The 19540-nt window shown below is 39.5% G+C and overlaps 1 protein-coding gene across 1 annotated transcript in view; it reads left to right on the forward strand.

Annotated features, from left to right (window-relative positions):
• FBXW8 (F-box and WD repeat domain containing 8) overlaps positions 1 to 19540 on the forward strand; it is a 122674-nt gene that overhangs the window by 24278 nt on the left and 78856 nt on the right. Inside the window, exon 4 of the mRNA XM_060785774.2 lies at positions 9118 to 9206. Coding sequence (XP_060641757.2) covers positions 9118 to 9206 — 89 coding nt within the window. The remainder of the gene's footprint in view (positions 1 to 9117; positions 9207 to 19540) is intronic.

Here is a 19540-nt window from a genome sequence, read left to right on the forward strand (position 1 = left end):
TTTTATTCTATTTTTGCACCCCTGCCATTTCAGCTCAGTCCAGAATGATAGAAAATATCTGGTATGTGGGGCAGTTTTGGGTGGTGGTGTGTTCCTCTAAGGTTCTAGGACAGTGGTTCTCAACCTGGGGTCCCCAGATGTTTTTGGCCTTCAACTCCCAGAAATCCTACCAGCTGGTAAACTGGCTGGGATTTCTGGGTGTTGTAGGCCAGAAACACCTGGGGACCCCAGGTTGAGAACCACTGATCTAGGAGGTTCATGTAGCCCCAGACCTCTGAAAATTGCACTTGCTTCACTGTGGATCAGCACCCCCTCAGTTGTTTTGGACTATGCTTCCTTTTAATTCTAGCCAGAATGGTCATTCCTCAGGTATGATGGGAATTGTGCTCTGAAATACCTTGAGGTTGTGACCTGGTCTACATCAACCCAAAGCCTTCCTGCTGGTCTAATTAAATGGCCATTACAACTCTACAGCCTGCAGCAGTTGCCAATGTTTCTGCTTTGATGCCCAAATTTCTGTTTTAGATGAAAACAGGCATTTGTTTTTATCGCATCATAGCCAAAAAATAAAGGTCAGGGGCATAATTTGCTCTTTCCTTGGTCTCTCTGGTGTGACAGACAAGAGAACATGCTGGACCTTAAACGACTAATGATGAAGGTGGTTCCTGCTGGACTTTTAAAAGCGTGAATCAGGGACTGTTATACATGTAGCCCAGCAGTCTCCTTTCTTTTGCTGCTAAGTGTTTGCTTGGCAAGGTGTGCCTGTGTTTGTGTTGTATTTGCCTTATGCAGTGTAATAACTGAATTGATTTTGATACTAATGATGTTTAATACTGTTTTAATATTTGTATATTTGTATATTTTAAATTGTATTATAATGCTTTTAATGTTAGCCACTTTGACTCTCCTTATGAAGAGAAAAAGCAAAATATAATAACAATAATAATAATAATAACAACAACAACAATCTCCTTGGGAAATCAGACAGGCTCCAACCTTGTCCTCCTTTCGGAGTCAACTAAAAACCTGGATGTTCCGCTGTGCTTTCGATTAAGCAGCTCACCAGTAATTTTCCTGTCCCCATTAAGTTCTTGCACTTTATTTTGACCCTCAAACGGCCTACCTCAACATATTTTATGACAGCACTTCCCGCCCAATCTATTAGTTTGTTGCATTTCTCTTGCGCTCCTATAAAGTGTATTGCACTCATTGAATTGTACCTCAGCTATGTTCCTTTTCTCAGCCATACTGCTCTTATGTGGTTTATTATTGTGTCGTATTGTTTTTATCTGATGTTTTAATTGTAATGTTTGATTGCTGTGTTTTAATTGTAATTGTTGGGTTGTCCCTTGAAAGCCGCCCTGAGTCCCCTAGGGTTATCATCATCATCATCATCATCATCATCATTATTATTATTATTATAACAAAAGCAGCAGCAGCAGCTACAGTATGTAACACGGTTTTTGTTTCTGGGTTATAAATGTCATTTCCTAATTGGTTCTATCATAAAATGATGGAAAAAGCTTATTAAACTGTGAAAACTTGGTCTTGGCGGGACATCCTACAGCACATTTTGCTCTGGTTTTTCAATGAATATCTCATTGGGTCTCAACCAATTCAACATAGTTTGTGGCAGCCACAAAAATGAAGTTTCTGGAGTACCCACTACTTTCAAAATAAGGACCGCACAATTAAACAGGAAAAATACTTTCAAGCCAGAAACAGTTTTTTTTAAAACAAAAGTTAGGTAAAGGTAAAGGTTTTCCCCTGACATGAAGTCCAGTCATGTCCGACTCTGGGGTGTGGTGCTCACCTCTATTTCTAAACTGAAGAGCCAGCGTTGTCTGTAGACACTAGGGCTGTCCAACCACGGAAAAAATTGTTTCTAAATTCGATTTGTTTTTAGGGGGTTTTTGCGTTTCATTTTTTAAAAGAATTCCGAAATTTTTCTTTTAAAAAGTTCGATATTTACGAAATTTCGGAAATTACGAAACAATTTCGAAACAATAACGAATCGATTCGTTAATGGCGGACGCGATTGCACAATACGCTAAAAAACCCTCCAAATGGGACAGGGGGGACTTCTGAAGCTTCCCTCTCCCTCTGTTGTTGACTGTTGGTGTGATAATTTATTTTTTTATCACTGATAAAACAAACAATGACTATAAAACTTGCACCAGACATACGGAAATAATAACGAAATAATAACAAAACAATTACGAAACAATTTCGAAACAATTATGAAACAATTACGAAACAAATTGGAAAAATTCGTTTCGTTTTTTAGTTGCTCCTGAATGGTTCAATATCGCTTCGTTATAAAAAAAAATAACGAATTAATAACGAATTACGAAATTAACTAACGAAACCGCCCAGCCCTAGTAGACACCTCCATGGTCATGTGACCGGCATGACTGCATGGAGCGCTGTTACCTTACTGCCGGAGTGGTACCTATTGATCTACTCACATTTGCATGTTTTCGAACTGCTAGGTTGTTACATAGTATAATATTTTACATATTACATAGTATAATAATAATAATTTTATTTCTTACTCACCTCTCCTAGTGCCTTGAGGTGGGATACAACATAGCTAAAATACATAATCATTGCATAAAATACATATATTAAAATTTATTTCTACAAAATACAGATATTAAAATACACAGTACAGAGATTAAAATATAGTGAACACAGGACGCAAGTTTAAAATTCATGATTAAAACTGACTGCGTCGTGCGTAAAAAAGTCACTAGCTCCCTCAACCTGTAGTGGAGATGTGAGCCACTGTGGACTCTGGGTTTGAGTTTCCCAGATGGTGCTCTCCTCTTCCCCATGATATGGGGTTGCCACGTGGCACTAAATTAAAGTGTCATTTTCCAGGTAACTCTTCCTAGCTCACATTTTGGCTGCACATTGAGTTGGTGGTTGAAACCAGGCAGCCTGGGCTATTCACACCATTTTCTGTGGTGCAGAAGAATAATCCACACACTTTCTTATTCTTATTACTGCCCAGAGAGAGGCAGAAACAAGCATATGCTTCTTTACATTTCTTATTTTGCCTTCTGGAACTCAGTAACTTTTGAAGTTCTTTCTTTACTTTGTCTTCCATCAGTAGAAGCAAAATTGAAATCTCTTTCCTTCAGTTCTGTTCTCTTTCATCTGTTTTTAACAGTGCTTTTTCTTAAAAAAAATTTGCTGTCTTTCTTGCCTTCTGCTTGTTTTTTATTTATTTAATATTTATTTATAGAAACAAACCTATAATCAAAAGACCAAACAAAGACATATACAGAAAGAGATTTTTTGAGGTTCATCCTATTTTTTATTTGAGAAAAAAGTTATATAGACATATACTATACATTTTCCCCTCTTTTATTTTTTTTCACCCCTGTGCTCCCCTTCACCAGAACCATCTCTTCTTCTAAAGTCCCACCAAAAATTCAGTTCTTCATTTGGAGGTAAATTCCCATCTTTTTCCAATACTTTTTCTAAAAATCTTCTTCAAATACTTTCGAAGTTATTTCCCCCCATAATCCCTTCTTTACTTTTAAGTTTGATGTTAGCTTATTCAATGCCATTTTCCAGACTTCTTTATACCATTCATTAATTTGTATTTTCATTTCTCCTTTCCAGTAATTTGCAAGCTGCTGTTAATAGCATGTCTATTACATTTTTCCCCTCATGTCTTCCCCATTCCTTCTAATTTTTATATCCATAATATTTTCAATTTCCCTTATAACCAATTACCAAAAATCTTTTACATATTTGCAATCCCACTGCATATGCAAGTAGGGTCCAGTTTCCTGGCACCCTCGCCAACATTTTTCATTATTGTTCTTATTCATAATGTTTAACCTTCTCAGTGTTAAATACGACTTCCACATTAATTTATAATTTTCTTTTATTCGAATTGACATGTTTTTTAATTGTCTTGCTTTCCATATCTCTTCCCATTCTTTTTCAGTTATCCTTGTTCCTACTTCTCCTCCCATAAGTCTCTTAATCTTTTTTTCCTGTGTCTTTAATTAATATTTTATATATTTTACTTCAATTTTGTTAGTGTATGCCAATAAACGCTGTTGTTGTTGTTGTTGTTGTTGTTGTTGTTGTTAATTTCACATAACAAAAGCACCATACAAAAATAAAAAATATTTTTCTTAATATAAAACACTAAGCCAAAACACGAACAAATCAATCGAAAACAGTCATCCTAACAACTAACACACAACCCTACTAAACACATCCTACATGTAGAACAATAAAAACTAACCTATAAGCCTCACACTCTTGACCTGTTGATTTTAATTTCTCAATTTTTGGTTTCCTTGAAATATACCTACCATATATACTTGAGTGTAAGCTGACCCAAATATAAACCGAGGTACCTAATTTTATCACAAAAAACCGGGAAAACTTATTGACTCAAGTATAAGGCGAGGGTGGGAAATGCAGCAGCTACTACTAAATTTCAAAACAAAAACAGATACCAATAAAATTACATTAATTGAGGCATCAGTAGGTTAAATGTTTTTGAGTATTTACCGGAATTCAAAGAAAAACAGTAAACTAGCTCTGTAAGTGGAAAAGTAGGGTCAACAAAAACAATATGGTATCAACAATAACTTAATAATAATAATAATAATAATAATAATAGAACTTCATTTGTATCCCGCCCTATCTCCCCTATGGGGACTCAGACCAGCTTCCAACATTTTAACAGGCAAACATTGAATGCATATATAAACAACGCAGAGCCAGATACGGAACTATAATTATATGTAGTAATTTCACATATACATTTCCCCTGAGAAGTTTGCAAATCCTCTCTATATGTGCATTTCCCTCCTGCAATATTTGTAAGTCTTATATATCTATATTTATATCAATCTATATAGAGATAATTATATCTATATAAGATTTGGAAAAGATTGGCAAACATATGAGGGGAAAATCCATATATAAAATACTCTATAAATATAGATACAGATATACAGGTATGTGGAAATTATATTTATATAGGATTTGCAAATACCTGCAAACATATGAGGAGAGGACGTCCAAGGGCACAAAATGCACATATAAAGTTAATACATTTAGATATACACACACAAAACAAACAAGCTCCCTCGCCTGCCTGGTTTTGACCCCATTATAAGCCGAGGGAGGTTTTTTCAGCTCAAAAAAGGGCTGAAAAACTCAGCTTATCTTCAAGTATATACGGTATATAATCACCCTTTTACATTTAATTAGCACTGTTCTAAGTCAGGAAACTCATCTTTGCCTCCCTCCTGTGATGGGTTCAGGTGGGAAAGAATATTTGTAAGGACACAGTAGTAATAGTGCCGGCTCACCAATATCAGTGAGAGAAGGGAAATGTCCGATCAGGAGCCTTCAGAGCAACACTGCAAAAGTTGAGATTGGAAAAGTACAAACAGAGCAATCTGATAGCCCACTAATTTATTTATTTTTAAGACAAAGATTTGTGCGTGGGAGTGCAGGGGACAAGGATCAGCATAAGGGGAGTACTTGACTACCTTGTTCTCCTTCCCTTTTGTCAAGAACACTCAAGGTAAATCCTGAATGTGATTTACTACATTTCCATAGGTTCAAGCTCTCAAGCAGGCAAGATAAACTTCCAATTAATAAAATAGATATGTTCCCAATAGAATCCATAGAGAACAGAAAATCCCAGTTATACGTTGAAGAAACTGGAACAATATGGCATAATAAAGATTGGGAACATTTTGAAACCCGACGGAACAGTAATACAATGGGAGGAGATAAAATACCAGTGCGGTCACAAAAATTAGCTATTTTGGAGAGGATTATCTAAAAAATGGAAGAGTAAGGAAATTCCAGAAACAGATCTCGATAAAATAATAACATGGAAAATAGAGAAGGAGAAAGGAATCATGGGATACATATACAAAATAATCACGGGAAAACTATACAATATAAAGAAAACCTTGACAGAAATCTGGAAGGAGGAACGAAGTTGCAGCGAGAGAGAAATAGACAATTGGATGAATTCAATTAATAAAATACAACATTTAAAGATAAAGGAAATCCAATGGAAAATTCAGACAAAGTGGTATATAACTCCTGTGCAATTAGCTCATATAACCAGAACCTCCCCAAAATAATGTTGGCACAACTGTGGAAAAATGGGAAGTTACACTCGAATGTGGTGGGATTGTGAAAAAAAAATATACAAAAGTTCCATAAAATAATTAAGAAGGAAATGGAGGAACTATTAGGGATAAAAATTGATTGGAACAAGACACAATTTTTCCTACGGAAAATAGAAGACAAAGGGGAATCTAAAGAATGGGAGGGATTAATAAATTACATGTTAGATGCCATTAAAGCCTCAGTCACCTTAGGATGGAAGGATCAAAAGAAATGGGACACAAGAACATGGTATACATATTTAGTGGACTACCTCCTCCACTACATTAGTGAAAGGAAAAGTTACTACAGAATGGGCCAAATCAGAAAGCCATGGGAGGCAAAATGGAAAAGCTTAATTTACAGAATAAAGGAGAAAGATAAATATAATGAATTAAATAAGATTATCCTCATGATCGAACAAGCGTAATCAGTACAGGAAAATTTGTAAACTGTTCCCGGAGAGGGGAGGGAGAAAGAGGAGAAATGATGTAAACATGGGTCACTAATGGAAAATGTTTTGAATGTTTGTATAATTTTGTATAGCACCAGTCACAATAATTTTGAAAATAAATAAGGCAAAAAAAAAAAAAGAAGCTCTCAAGCATGCGACTGGACACTGAATTTATTTCATGTTCCCAATGATTCAAATATGTGGTCACAAGATACTGAACCTTATGAAATGCAACTAAGTTGCATCATTTCCAGCAGTTATTGTCCATAGTTCAGTGTGATCCACGAAATAGTTTTCAGCTTCTTCTCTGATTCGTGTTCTCAAATTCTTGAGGTGGGCAAACCTTAGGCAGCCTGAGTGGTTCATTCTTCTTGATCACATCTTTATGGGCCTGTAAAGGCCTTTCTTTGGTCTGCACTGGCTTTTCTCAAAATAGGAGATGACTAGATTTGTAAACCTTCTGAGGTTGAAAGAAGACATCAACAGACCTTACAAAATAAGGAGGGGAATGAAAATATCGTGGATGACCTTACAGTTCATGTTTCCATTGTAGCTTTGGTGTGTGAACTGAAATGTCAGAGAAGGGGATGCTTCCATACATAATCTGAGAGAGGGCAGACCTGAAACAACATATTCAAAAAACTCCCGGGAGGCTTCTGCTCTTCCTTTTTGAGCAGCGGCATGAAGCTCAGTCTTGGCAAGGGCTTCACGGCTGCATATTGAGGATGGTTGAAATAATAAGACTCTCGAGTGGGGTGTAAATTGCCACGTGCCTCTCCAAAACCTCTTTCTGCAGCTCCCAGTGTCTCGCAAAGCAAACTGGATTTAAATTGGCTTTCATCCTAAAAGCCACTGGCACTGTTGACTGTCAAATTTGTGTGCCAGAATGTGGTGCCTACAACAACAAGTTTCCCAGAAATGAAGACAACCTGTATATTACCTCTAAAAATGAGGTTTTTTTAAGCTAGCAAGCTTTTGTTGTTCCTTCAATTTATTGTTCTACAGCTTCTTGCTTATTAGAAGGCCATCTTATTAAAATCAATATAAAAAAGAAGTCTACCAAAAGGAAATATTGGCAGGGGGTGGCTTTTATTTATTTATTTAGCAATTTTGTATACCGGTCTTCTCCCCTCTATTGGGGGACTCTGGCCGGTTTCCAACAATAAAATCACAAAACAATCATTAAAAACATCATATAACATATTCAATTAAAACGTTATAACAGCAAAATGCAATCACATAATAACAATGGTCAGTCGTCATAGTGAATTAGTTGTCCATCATTCATTGTCATCTATCCGATCACAGAAATACTGATTCACTCGTCGAAAGCCAAACCCCATAGCCAGGTTTTCACCCATTTTTTGAACGACAGAATGGAGGGGGCAGTTCTGATCTCCAGTGGGAGAGAGTTCCAGAGTCGAGGGCCACCACCGAGAAGGCCCTGTCCCTCGTCCCCACCAGACGCGCCTGAGAGGCCGGTGGGACCGAGAGCAGGGCTCCTCCAGATGATCTTAACTACCTAGATGACAAATCTTCAACCCATGTCCCACATGGGGTGGGATGACTACAGATCTGTAGGTGATTTGAATTGCCATGTAAAGGTGCAAAATCAAGTTTGCTTAGGCACCAATAGATAGGTTTCTCTACTCTTCAAGAATGAAATGTTGTGGATCAAGATAAATAGTGTTTTCTGCATTTTGAGACAATTGAGATCGTTGAACCCCAGAAACAATTCTTGGATATTCAGCCTTCTGTGTTTTCCTGAAACATAGTTCTGTGCCAGATCTCAAGTTCTCAAGCATCTTGTTTTGTATTAACTCTTCCATATGGAAATGTTTCACTCCGCTCTGGAAACTCTTCGCAAAAACGAGTTTTCAAATTGTTTAAAATGATTTGGCCTTTGCGTGTCTTCCAGGAAATTGCTTTATCTTCATTCGGGCTTAATTGTTCTCACCTACTGCTTGAATCCAGGATCTCTGAATAGAATTCAGCCCAGTGTCTTAAAGAAGGTTACCTAGGCAAGCGAATGTTTAGGTATTGGCACTACTTTGTGGGAAAGATAGAGATATACTTCCCCATGCCAGCTTGTTCATAGCTTTTGCTTTCCCCAAGAAACAGTGTGTGTATGTGTATGAAACAGACTTGTATTATGGTATTGGTCTGTCTACTCTCCAGGGGCACCAGCAGAGGTTTTTCCCTGCATTTGCTAGTTGTGAGCCTATACCTGAAATGTCACTTACGAACATAAGAAACTTCCTTATACCAAGTCAGAATCTTGGGCCATCTAGTTCCATATGGAATGCATTGATCAGCGCTGACATTCCACAGTTTCATATAGGAATCTTTCCAGTCCTTAGATTGAGATGCTTGGAATTGGATCTGGGATGGTGCAAGTAGAGAGCAATGGCTTTTCCAGTGAATGTGGTGAAAAATCAGGAGGGTTCCTGGGTGACTGGATGAGACCAACCATGCTTCCCTGTCTTTCTCTGCAGAATCGCATTGGCAATGTCAGCCAGTTGCAGTACGAGCTCGGGAAAGTCCTGTGCGATGTGCATTCTTGTGATGGAGTGGTCATTGCTGGGTAAGCATGTGGTTTTATCCTGAGAGCTTGATTTGCGGTCTGTGTTCCTCTCCTCTCTCCCACCGCAATGGCGTAATTGGCTGTTGCAGTGGTTTGTGGCCAAGATACTAGAACAGAACTGACAGTCTAATTGAGGCTGCTTGGGGAGAGGGACTTCTGAACTCTCATTCCATCAAGCCAGTGGGCATATAGGGGTCTGATGCTTTCGCTGTTGCAGATACTAGCAACCATTCTCAGGACTAGCAGGCATGTCAGAATTACTTCCACTTTAAGTCTGCTGTGTTGATGAGTCTCTAGGTAGATTAACATGATTTTTTTAAAAAAAACAACTCCAAATAGCTTGGGAAATTATGAAAACTGTGCAGCCTATGGGCCACATGTGGTTCTAAACCCCATATTACAGCCTCTTCCCCCCACCGTCGATGTCTTCAAAAATGGATGTATGTAGACAAGAAGCCATAGCATCTATAAAAAGCAAGCCCTAATTTCTGCCCACCCCACCCCTTCCCCATGTCCCCCAAGTAATTCCTGACTAGCTTAGACTGTTTTCAGCAAAATGTTGCTATTTTCCTCTTTCCTTCACTATCTGGAACACAGAGAAGAGAAATTGCCACCGTTGCCAACAACAGAAGAAGGCATCATGGCAGAGCTTGCTCATTCCTTCCCCCATCCTCCTCTTCCTCTCCCCCAGCTGCCTGCCTGGCTTGTAAAATTCTGCTGCTGTTACTATCCAGTTGTGCTGTAAAGACATGCTTTGCCCAGTGCTTTACAAGGCAGTCAGTCCTACAATGGGGAGGAAAGCAAATGAACGAGCAAGGGAAAGGATGAAGGTGACCAAGGGGACAAAATGAGCTCTGCTGTACTCTTCCTTCTCCTGCTTGGTGTTTTTGCTCACCTTTTTCTGGGAGAAGACAGAGAAGAACAGTGAACTGAGGCAGGCAAATGGCTTTATGAGGATTACTTGGGGTGCAAAATGGCATAATCGCTGACGTTCAAAATATGGCAGCAAGCTGCAGCAGCATTTTTTTCTCTTGCTGTTGCAGCTTGCCAAGGACTGGAAGGGAAGGAAATGTGCCCACGAACAGTGCCCATCCTGGATCTAAAAGAAAGACAATGTCTCTTACTTCAGTTTTTAAGAATTAGAGCAGCCATTCTTCACCAGCATCTTCTACAGTCCTATTGCTTCCAGATAACAATTATCCTATACAGATAACAAATGCTGTTTGGTGGCAATAGTACTTGTAGTCCAAGATCTGGTAGGTGCCAACTAGAGAAGGCTGGACAAGAAGCTACAGTGGGCTGTAGTATAGGAAGGCTAATGCCAAGAGAAATCTGTCTGATTTTGAGACTCAATTGAAACAGATCAACATGGTTTCCCATCTAATAATTCAGGGTAGATACAAAAAAAAAAACCTAACATTTTGAAAGTACAGGCAGTCCCTAAATTACAAACAAGATCGGTTCTGTAGGTTTGTTCCTATTGAATTTGTAAGTCAGAACAGATACATTTTTAAGTGTAACTTCAGCCATATATATATATGAGTCTTTGGAGAGAGAGAGAGAGATGTGGGGTGTTGGATAGAATAGAGAAGGATTAACAGTTCTGTGGCATTTGTTTTGCTGTCTGTGCCCCTGTTCAGAAGATTTTACCTCACTTTTTTGTCCCTGTGATAATTGGATTTTGAAAAATGTGGTGAGAAAGCTTCAGTGAGGACCCTTTTCCCCCATGATAACTCTTCCAGGAGTGAATTTCCCTCTCTAGGAACAGATTTCTCTCACTTCCTGTTGTCTCACCCCGGTCTTTAACTGGGAGTTGTTTGTAAGTCGAATGTTTGTAACTTGGGGACTGCCTGTCTTTCAAAAGTGGTAGATTCAAACATTTTTTTCTAGTTCTCTTGCAGAAATGACAGTGTTTTGATTTTAGCTGATCTCCTGAGGGGGAGTTTGTTTGTTTATTTATTTATTTGCGGTATTTGTATACTTCCCTTCTCAACCCCAAAGGGGACTCAGGGTGGTTCACAGTGTTGGCAACAATTCAATACCATTGATCAAAAACAGTATAAAACATCAAATTGACCCTCCCCTGATAAAACATTAACCATTATTAAACACAGTTCCATAAGATGATAGTGGCATACCTCACCAGCTCTTGAGATCTGTGCTGAGAAACAAATTGTTTGGTATGCAGGTCTTGATGTCCACAGCATGATGCTTAACTACTGTGCTTAAGAAAACTGGGGACTTGAAATAAAGTACTTGGAGGATTCTCTTCTTGTGTACCAATTCAAGGAGAAACATTTATGGAGGCATGTTTTGTGTTGAATGTGATGTTGTTATCCTGCATTTCTCTGGGTAACATTCTTGATTTGGGAGTTATTAGTGCAGTAATTACTGGGACAATTTTCAGTCAGTGTTGAACCAATCTATTCTGGATGGTAAGAGAGTGGAGTCAATATGTACTAGATGTAGACTGAAGGAAAGATGGGGGGCACTTTGGCCCGCCTGATGTTTTGGATGAAAAGTCCCACAGTCCTTCACCATTGGCCATACTGAGTGACTCTAATGTAAGTTGTCAATCAGAACTTTTAGAGAATTGAAATTCCCCATTGCTCATTAGAAGATTCAGTCTTTGCTATGAGCTACTTGTATAGTGTTTCCATGTCACAAAAGTGTGTCTTGATTATTTAGTTGGAATCTGAAGGGTCATTTAGTCCAACCCCTGAAATGCAGGAATCTGCATCTAAAGTACTCCTGAGAGATGGCTACCAAACCTCTGTTTGAAAAGCTCCAGTGAGCCATCACTTCCTTCTGAGATGGGTTAGTCTACTGTTGAGCAGTTATTACTTTCACAAAGTTTTTCCCAGTGTTTGCTTTACATTCTCCATTACATTATTTTATTTATTAAAAGATGGTTATCTATCAGCTATTAGTCCTTCTCAGGAACTAAAAATACTTAAGTCTCCCTTAACTGTTCCTCATATGACTTGGGCCCCTTCCACACAGCTGAATAAAATCCCACAATATCTGCTTTGAACTGGAATATATGGCAGTGTGGATTCAGATAACCTAGTTTAAAGCAGATATTGTGGGATTTTCTGCCTTGATATTTTGGGTTATATGACTGTGTGGAAGGGCCCTTGGTTTCCAGACCCATCACTATCTTGGTTATGCTCTCTTGAAGACATTTCAGTTTGTCGACATCATTCTTGAAGTGTGGTGTTTAGAAATTAATACTGTATTCGGGATGAAATCTGACCAAAGCATGGGTGCCATCCGTCCTATATTCATGAATTTGCCTTTTTTTGCTGAAATTTGTTTTGTTAGTGTTGATCAACTCTCCATTCTGTTTCTACCCTATTGATCAGTTCATTTCGGCTGGTTAGAATAAATAAAATAGCCAACCTACTTCATGTCACCTCCACTTTTTGTTCAGTGAAATTGTCTGCAACGTTAGGAATTTGTTGGACCCTATGTTCCTGGCAGAGTGAGGACTTCACTCTGCCAGGAACATATCAGGGTGGTAAGTGTCCAGTGGTAAGTGCCCCAGATGTGATGACGCAGCTAGCTCAAAGCCGAAAGGAAGGCTAGTGGCCGACGGTACTGGAGGTGAACGACGAATCCGATGCTCTAAAGATCAACACACCATAGGAACCTGGAATGTAAGATCTATGAGCCAGGGCAAATTGGATGTTGTTATTGGTGAGATGTCAAGACTAAAGATAGACATTCTGGGGGTCAGCGAACTGAAATGGACTGGAATGGGCCACTTCACATCAGATGACCACCAGATCTACTACTGTGGACAAGAGGAACATAGAAGAAATGGAGTAGCCTTCATAATTAATAAGAAATTCACTAAAGCAGTGCTTGGATACAACCCAAAAAATGACAGAATGATCTCAATTCGAGTGCAAGGAAAGCCTTTCAACATCACAGTGATCCAAATATACGCCCCAACCACAGCTGCTGAAGAAGCAGAAGTAGATCAGTTCTATGAGGATCTGCAGGACCTACTGGATAATACACCAAAAAGAGACATTATTTTCATTACAGGAGACTGGAATGCCAAGGTGGGAAGTCAAATGACAACTGGGATCACAGGCAAGCATGGTCTGGGAGAACAAAATGAAGCGGGACGCAGGCTGATAGAATTTTGCCAGGAAAACTCGCTGTGTATAACAAACACTCTCTTCCAACAACCTAAAAGACGGCTTTATACATGGACTTCACCAGATGGTCAGCACCGAAATCAGATTGACTACATCCTTTGCAGCCAAAGGTGGCGGACATCCATCCAGTCGGTGAAAACAAGACCTGGGGCTGACTGTAGCTCAGATCACGAACTTCTTATTGCTCAATTTAGAATAAAACTAAAGAGATCAGGGAAAATATACAGACCAGTTAGATATGATCTCACTAACATTCCTAGCGAATATACAGTGGAAGTGAAGAACAGATTTGAAGGGCTAGATTTAGTAAACAGAGTCCCAGAAGAACTATGGACAGAAGTCTGCGACATTGTTCAGGAGGCAGCAACAAAGTACGTCCCAAAGAAAAAGAAAACCAAGAAGGCAAAATGGTTGTCTGCTGAGACACTGGAAGTAGCCCAAGAAAGGAGGAAAGCAAAAGGAAACAGGGATAAGGGGAGATATGCCCAGTTAAATGCGCAATTCCAGAGGTTAGCCAGAAGAGACAAGGAACTATTTTTAAACAAGCAATGCATGGAAGTGGAAGAAGACAACAGAATAGGAAGGACAAGAGACCTCTTCCAGAAAATTAGAAACATTGGAGGTAAATTTCAGGCAAAAATTGGTATGATAGGAAACAAAGATGGCAGGGACCTAACAGAAGCTGAAGAGATCAAGAGAAGGTGGCGAGATTATACAGAAGATCTGTATAGGAAGGATAACAATATCGAGGATAGCTTTGACGGTGTGGTGAATGAATTAGAACCAGACATCCTGAGGAGTGAGGTTGAATGGGCCTTAAGAAGCATTGCTAACAACAAGGCAGCAGGAGACGACGGGATCCCAGCTGAACTGTTTAAAATCTTAAAAGATGATGGTGTCAAGGTGATGCATGCCATATGCCAGCAAATATGGAAAACACAAGAATGGCCATCAGACTGGAAAAAATCAACTTACATCCCCATACCAAAAAAGGGAAATGCGAAAGACTGCTCCAACTTCCGTACAGTGGCCCTTATTTCTCATGCCAGTAAGGTAATGCTCAAGATCCTGCAAGGAAGACTCCAGCAATACATGGAGCGAGAGTTGCCAGATGTTCAAGCTGGGTTTAGAAAAGGCAGAGGAACGAGAGACCAGATTGCCAATATCCGCTGGATAATGGAGAAAGGCAGGGAGTTTCAGAAAAACATCTACTTCTGCTTCATTGACTATTCTAAAGCTTTTGACTGTGTGGATCATAATAAATTGTGGCAAGTTCTTGGTGGGATGGGCATACCAAGCCACCTTGTCTCTCTCCTGAGGAATCTGTACAAGGACCAAGTCGCAACAGTAAGGACTGACCACGGAACAACAGACTGGTTCAAGATTGGGAAAGGCGTACGGCAAGGCTGCATACTGTCACCCAACCTTTTTAACTTGTATGCAGAACACATCATGCGATGTGCGGGGCTTGATGAATGCAAAGCTGGGGTGAAAATTGCTGGAAGAAACATTAACAACCTCAGATATGCAGATGACACCACTCTGATGGCCGAAAGCGAGGAGGAGCTGAGGAGCCTTCTAATCAAGGTGAAAGAAGAAAGCGCAAAAGCCGGGTTGCAGCTGAACGTCAAAAAAACCAAGATTATGGCAACAAGAATGATTGACAGCTGGAAAATAGAGGGAGAAAATGTGGAGGCCGTGACAGACTTTGTATTTCTAGGCGCAAAGATTACTGCAGATGCAGACTGTGGCCAGGAAATCAGAAGACGCTTACTTCTTGGGAGGAGAGCAATGTCCAGTCTCGATAAAATAGTAAAGAGTAGAGACATCAGACTGGCAACAAAGATCCGCCTAGTCCAAGCCATGGTATCCCCTGTAGTAACCTACGGATGTGAGAGCTGGACCATAGGGAAGGCTGAGCGAAGGAAGATCGATGCTTTTGAGCTGTGGTGCTGGAGGAAAGTGCTGAGAGTGCCTTGGACTGCGAGAAGATCCAACCAGTCCATCCTCCAGGAAATAAAGCCCAGCTGCTCACTGGAAGGAAGGATACTAGAGACAAAGTTGAAGTACTTTGGCCACATCATGAGGAGACAGCAAAGCCTAGAGAAGACAATTATGCTGGGGAAAGTGGAAGGCAATAGGAAGAGGGGCCGACCTAGGGCAAGATGGATGGATGGCATCCTTGAAGTGACTGGACTGACCTTGAAGGAGCTGGGGGTGGTGACTGCCGACAGGGAGCTCTGGCGTGGGCTGGTCCACGAGGTCACGAAGAGTCGGAGACGACTGAACAAATGAACAACAACAAAGTGTCCAGTATTACTATATGTCTTCTTTTTGAACTTTTTGTCATACGTTCTAGGAAGCTATCATTCAAGCCTCAGTGTGGTTTGGAGGGGGTTGTCTTTTGATGTCACTGTTGTTTAACTAACCTTAATTTTTTTCTAAAATGCTGTTAAATGAGTTGCATTTTTAAAGTCAGGGATCTGCTCATAGGTACCCATGTCCTTGACATGTAATGGCATTCATTCTTCATTCCTATTTGGTCTATTTCTTTGGGTTACGTTATGGCCTACTATCACAAATATGACTCATCCCACCACATTTCATTGATCCCTTTGAAATCATATTCGCCTTCTTTTGTTAACAGTTCAGGTTCATCTAGTTTGTTCCCCCTTGATCTGTGTAGAGACAGCTAAGACAATTAGTATTTCTGCCCAACGGTTTCCTTATTGATGCACAAGCTGTACCTTGGAAATGGCAACATGTCTTGGAGAATTTCCTGTAGGTGTCTAGCATAGATCCATCTCTGAAGTTAAGCCAGTCCTATCTTATCAGCTACTAAACAAACACTTTCTTGGAAGAGCCTCTCTGATTTTTTCCAATTCAACTGGAGGAAATAAACAAAATTAATTAGCAGGATTAAAGTATAAACATATTGTCTGGCAGAAGGTAGATTGAGATATTTTGGTAGATCTCCTGGTGATTTGCAGGAACATGGCAAGAGTTTCCAGCATTAACACTAACAAAAATGTTTCCTTTCACATAAAATAGGCTGCTGAAATTATGAAACCTGTAAGACAAAAGGTACCAATGTGTTACTCCAGTTTTGGTAGCAAAAAAACCCACATTTCTAACTTGTTCTATACAGTAACACTATGTAAACATGTCTTTTGTTCCTGGGTTATAAATGTCATTTCCTAATTGGTTCTATAATAAAAACATGGAAGAGGTTTATGAAACTGCAAAAACTTCATTTTTGCGGGACATTCTGCAGCATATTTTGCTCTAGTTTTTCAATGATTATCTCATTAAGTCTCAACCAATTTAACAGCCACAAAAACGAAGATTCTGGAGTAGAACAGCCACTTTCAAAGTAAGTACCACACAATTAAACAGGAAATAAACACTTTCAAATCAGGAATGGATAATTTTTCAAATTTTTTACATAGTGTAATTGTATGCATGCCTTCCTAAACTTTGTAGTTGGCTTCAGTTGACGTCCTTTGAACTTCTATGAAAAGCAATACTTCCAAGCCTCCTCTTAGGGCTCTTCCACACATCCATATAACCCAGAGTATCAAGGCAGAAAGTCCCACAATATCTGCTTTGAACTGGGTTATCTGAGTCCACACTGCCATATATTCCAGTTTGAAGCATATAATGTGGTAATTTATTCAGCAGTTTAGAAGGGGCCAGGGATGTTAAAACACCAATAAATACAGAAGGAAAGAACTTGGTAGAACAGTAAAGGTGACTCCGGGCCCTTCCATACAGCCCTATATTCCAGAATATCAAGTTGGAAAATCCCACAACATCTGCTTTGAACTGGGTTATCTGAGTCAACACTCAGATAATGTGAGATTTCCTACCTTGATATTCAGAGATATAGGGCTGTGTGGATGGGCCCAACATCCCAGGATCTGATCCTAAATTATCTGCTTTAAACTGGATTAGATGAGTCTCTACTGCCAGAGAATCTGGGACCAGATCCTGGGGTATAGAGGCAGTGTGGAAGGGGCCTAAGAGAAAAAAAAGGGGCCTGGATCTGTACTGGGAAAATGGACACTAAATGATCTACGAGTAATAATAATATTTATTTATTTGATCAGTCATATGACCATTTCAAAATAGAACATGAGTAAAAAATAAGGCAAAAAGGTGGTGAGGACAGCAGCTGACCTTCTATTTATAGTCAGAATCTTATTTTCCTGGTTCTTCTTTCAGGAAATCTGCTATTTTCTTAATAGCTTTCAGAATAAAAAGGCTTACTCTGATTATGCTGGATCTTTCCTGCCCTTGCAAGAGGGATGTCAAAATATCATTTCTGTTGGGGGACCTGCAGTTGGATAATATTGGATGTGATCTACGAGTAAATATGTTACACCTGAAAGCATGCCTTGTTCAACTGGGAGCCTTAAAGGGAACAGCTGGTGCTTAGGGCTTTCAGTGACTTTTCTTGCATTTCTTCTTAACTCTCTGGAATGTGAGGTACCTTTCCTGCTCTATGTCTTTGTTCTTTAGATTGATGTAATGCAATCCTGGTTGTTTTATCTTTAAATTGTAAAAACTGTATTCTTACAGTCTTTCAGAAGAAAATTTAGGGCCTAACTGTAATGAAACTGGGATGATTCTGGGTAGCCCACTGTAGAAGGTTTACATAGTAGACCTCGATATCTTCCTTGTGTTGTGTTTTCTGAACCTCTAAGAAGGGTTTCTTTCCTTACACAATGGCACAGTCTTTCTCATTTATCACCCAAATTGCCTTTGAGTTGAAAAGGTTTATTCCTGCAGGTCTTCTGGTGTTATGATCCTTATTAACCTTGTTTGTATGCTTAAAAAACCCCGAGGATGGCTGTCCCATGATGCTCACTAATCTTCTTTCCCCGGCCCTTGCAGTGGTGCATCCAGTATATTTAAACTTGGGCTAGATGCATCTGTTCTCCCTCATTTTTCCAGCTGCTTGACCTTTTGAAGCCACTTCAGTGCTAGAAGTGGTGATGTCATAGGAACTGTGAAAATGGCTCTGGTCTGCTGTATATTGATATATGGCATTTTATAGCAGTACTTCAATTTAATGGTACATTTTTGTAAAGTAAGATTAGAGTCAGTTGTCTATTTTTTTAAACACCTCTGCCCCATTAATGCCAAATTCTTTGAGTGGGAGAGATGGAGGCTCTTGGAGAAAAAATCAGACATGATACTTTCCTTTCTCCCCCTGCTTTTTGCAGGCTTGAAATGCTAATAATTGATTGTCTCTGGCTAAAAGCTAAGGTTGGTATTGACTGTGATGCTGTAAAGGTCTAGTTTTTTGTTGTTGAAAAAAATGTAATGTAACCTCCACTTGCATGTGTCTCAAGTCCCTCATTCAAGAACTTTTGTAGTGTTTCCATGAACCCAGCTTTACCAGATGACTATTGATTTCTGAAAGAAATATGCTCATTGTGAATTCCAAATGCCTTGATGGCCTTTGAGTGTTTGCTTCAGTACTGTACCTAATACCACCTGCAGCAGTTAGCTACCGCATAATGTGGGGTCACTCTTACACTGGCCTGTTTCACTGGCGTGTTACTGGATAACATGAAGAGGAAGAGAACTCATTAAAGGAAGATCCGAATATAAAAATAAGTAACATATGCATCTGTTTTTCTTTCCAGCTGGAAAAGCTCTCTTTATGAAAAGAAGAGAGCCCTTTTCCTTAGCTTATTTATAGGATAAAGGACAGTGTAGTATACCTGTCTAGGAACCATCGACCTGGGGATTTTTTCTTCTCAAAACCCGGAACTTTAGATTTTGCGTACTTGATTTTTAAATCGTTCTGTGAGCAATAATGTAAGAACTTCCTTAGTTGAGCACTTTAAACCTGCTCTGGAGCATTAGGTAATAGTGGCATAATCGGCATAGGGCAATAATCAAATTTCCTTTGTTACAAACTTGGGCAAATGACTGTTGGGGTCCAATAGAGTTTCTCCCAGATCATTAATGAATATCTTAAACAAGCAAGAGGCAAGGATGCAGCCTTGACTGACTAGTGTGAACATATATATTTCTTGGGAAAGTTGTCCTAAATTGCCACATCTGTAGATTGCTGTCACTATACAGGGCTTTGGCAAGGCCTAGGAGTTTTGGAAAATGGAAATCTCCATAATCTTCTGGAAATGTTATGAT

This window comes from Anolis sagrei, chromosome X (genome assembly GCF_037176765.1).
Source record: "Anolis sagrei isolate rAnoSag1 chromosome X, rAnoSag1.mat, whole genome shotgun sequence".
Lineage (NCBI taxonomy): Eukaryota > Metazoa > Chordata > Lepidosauria > Squamata > Dactyloidae > Anolis > Anolis sagrei.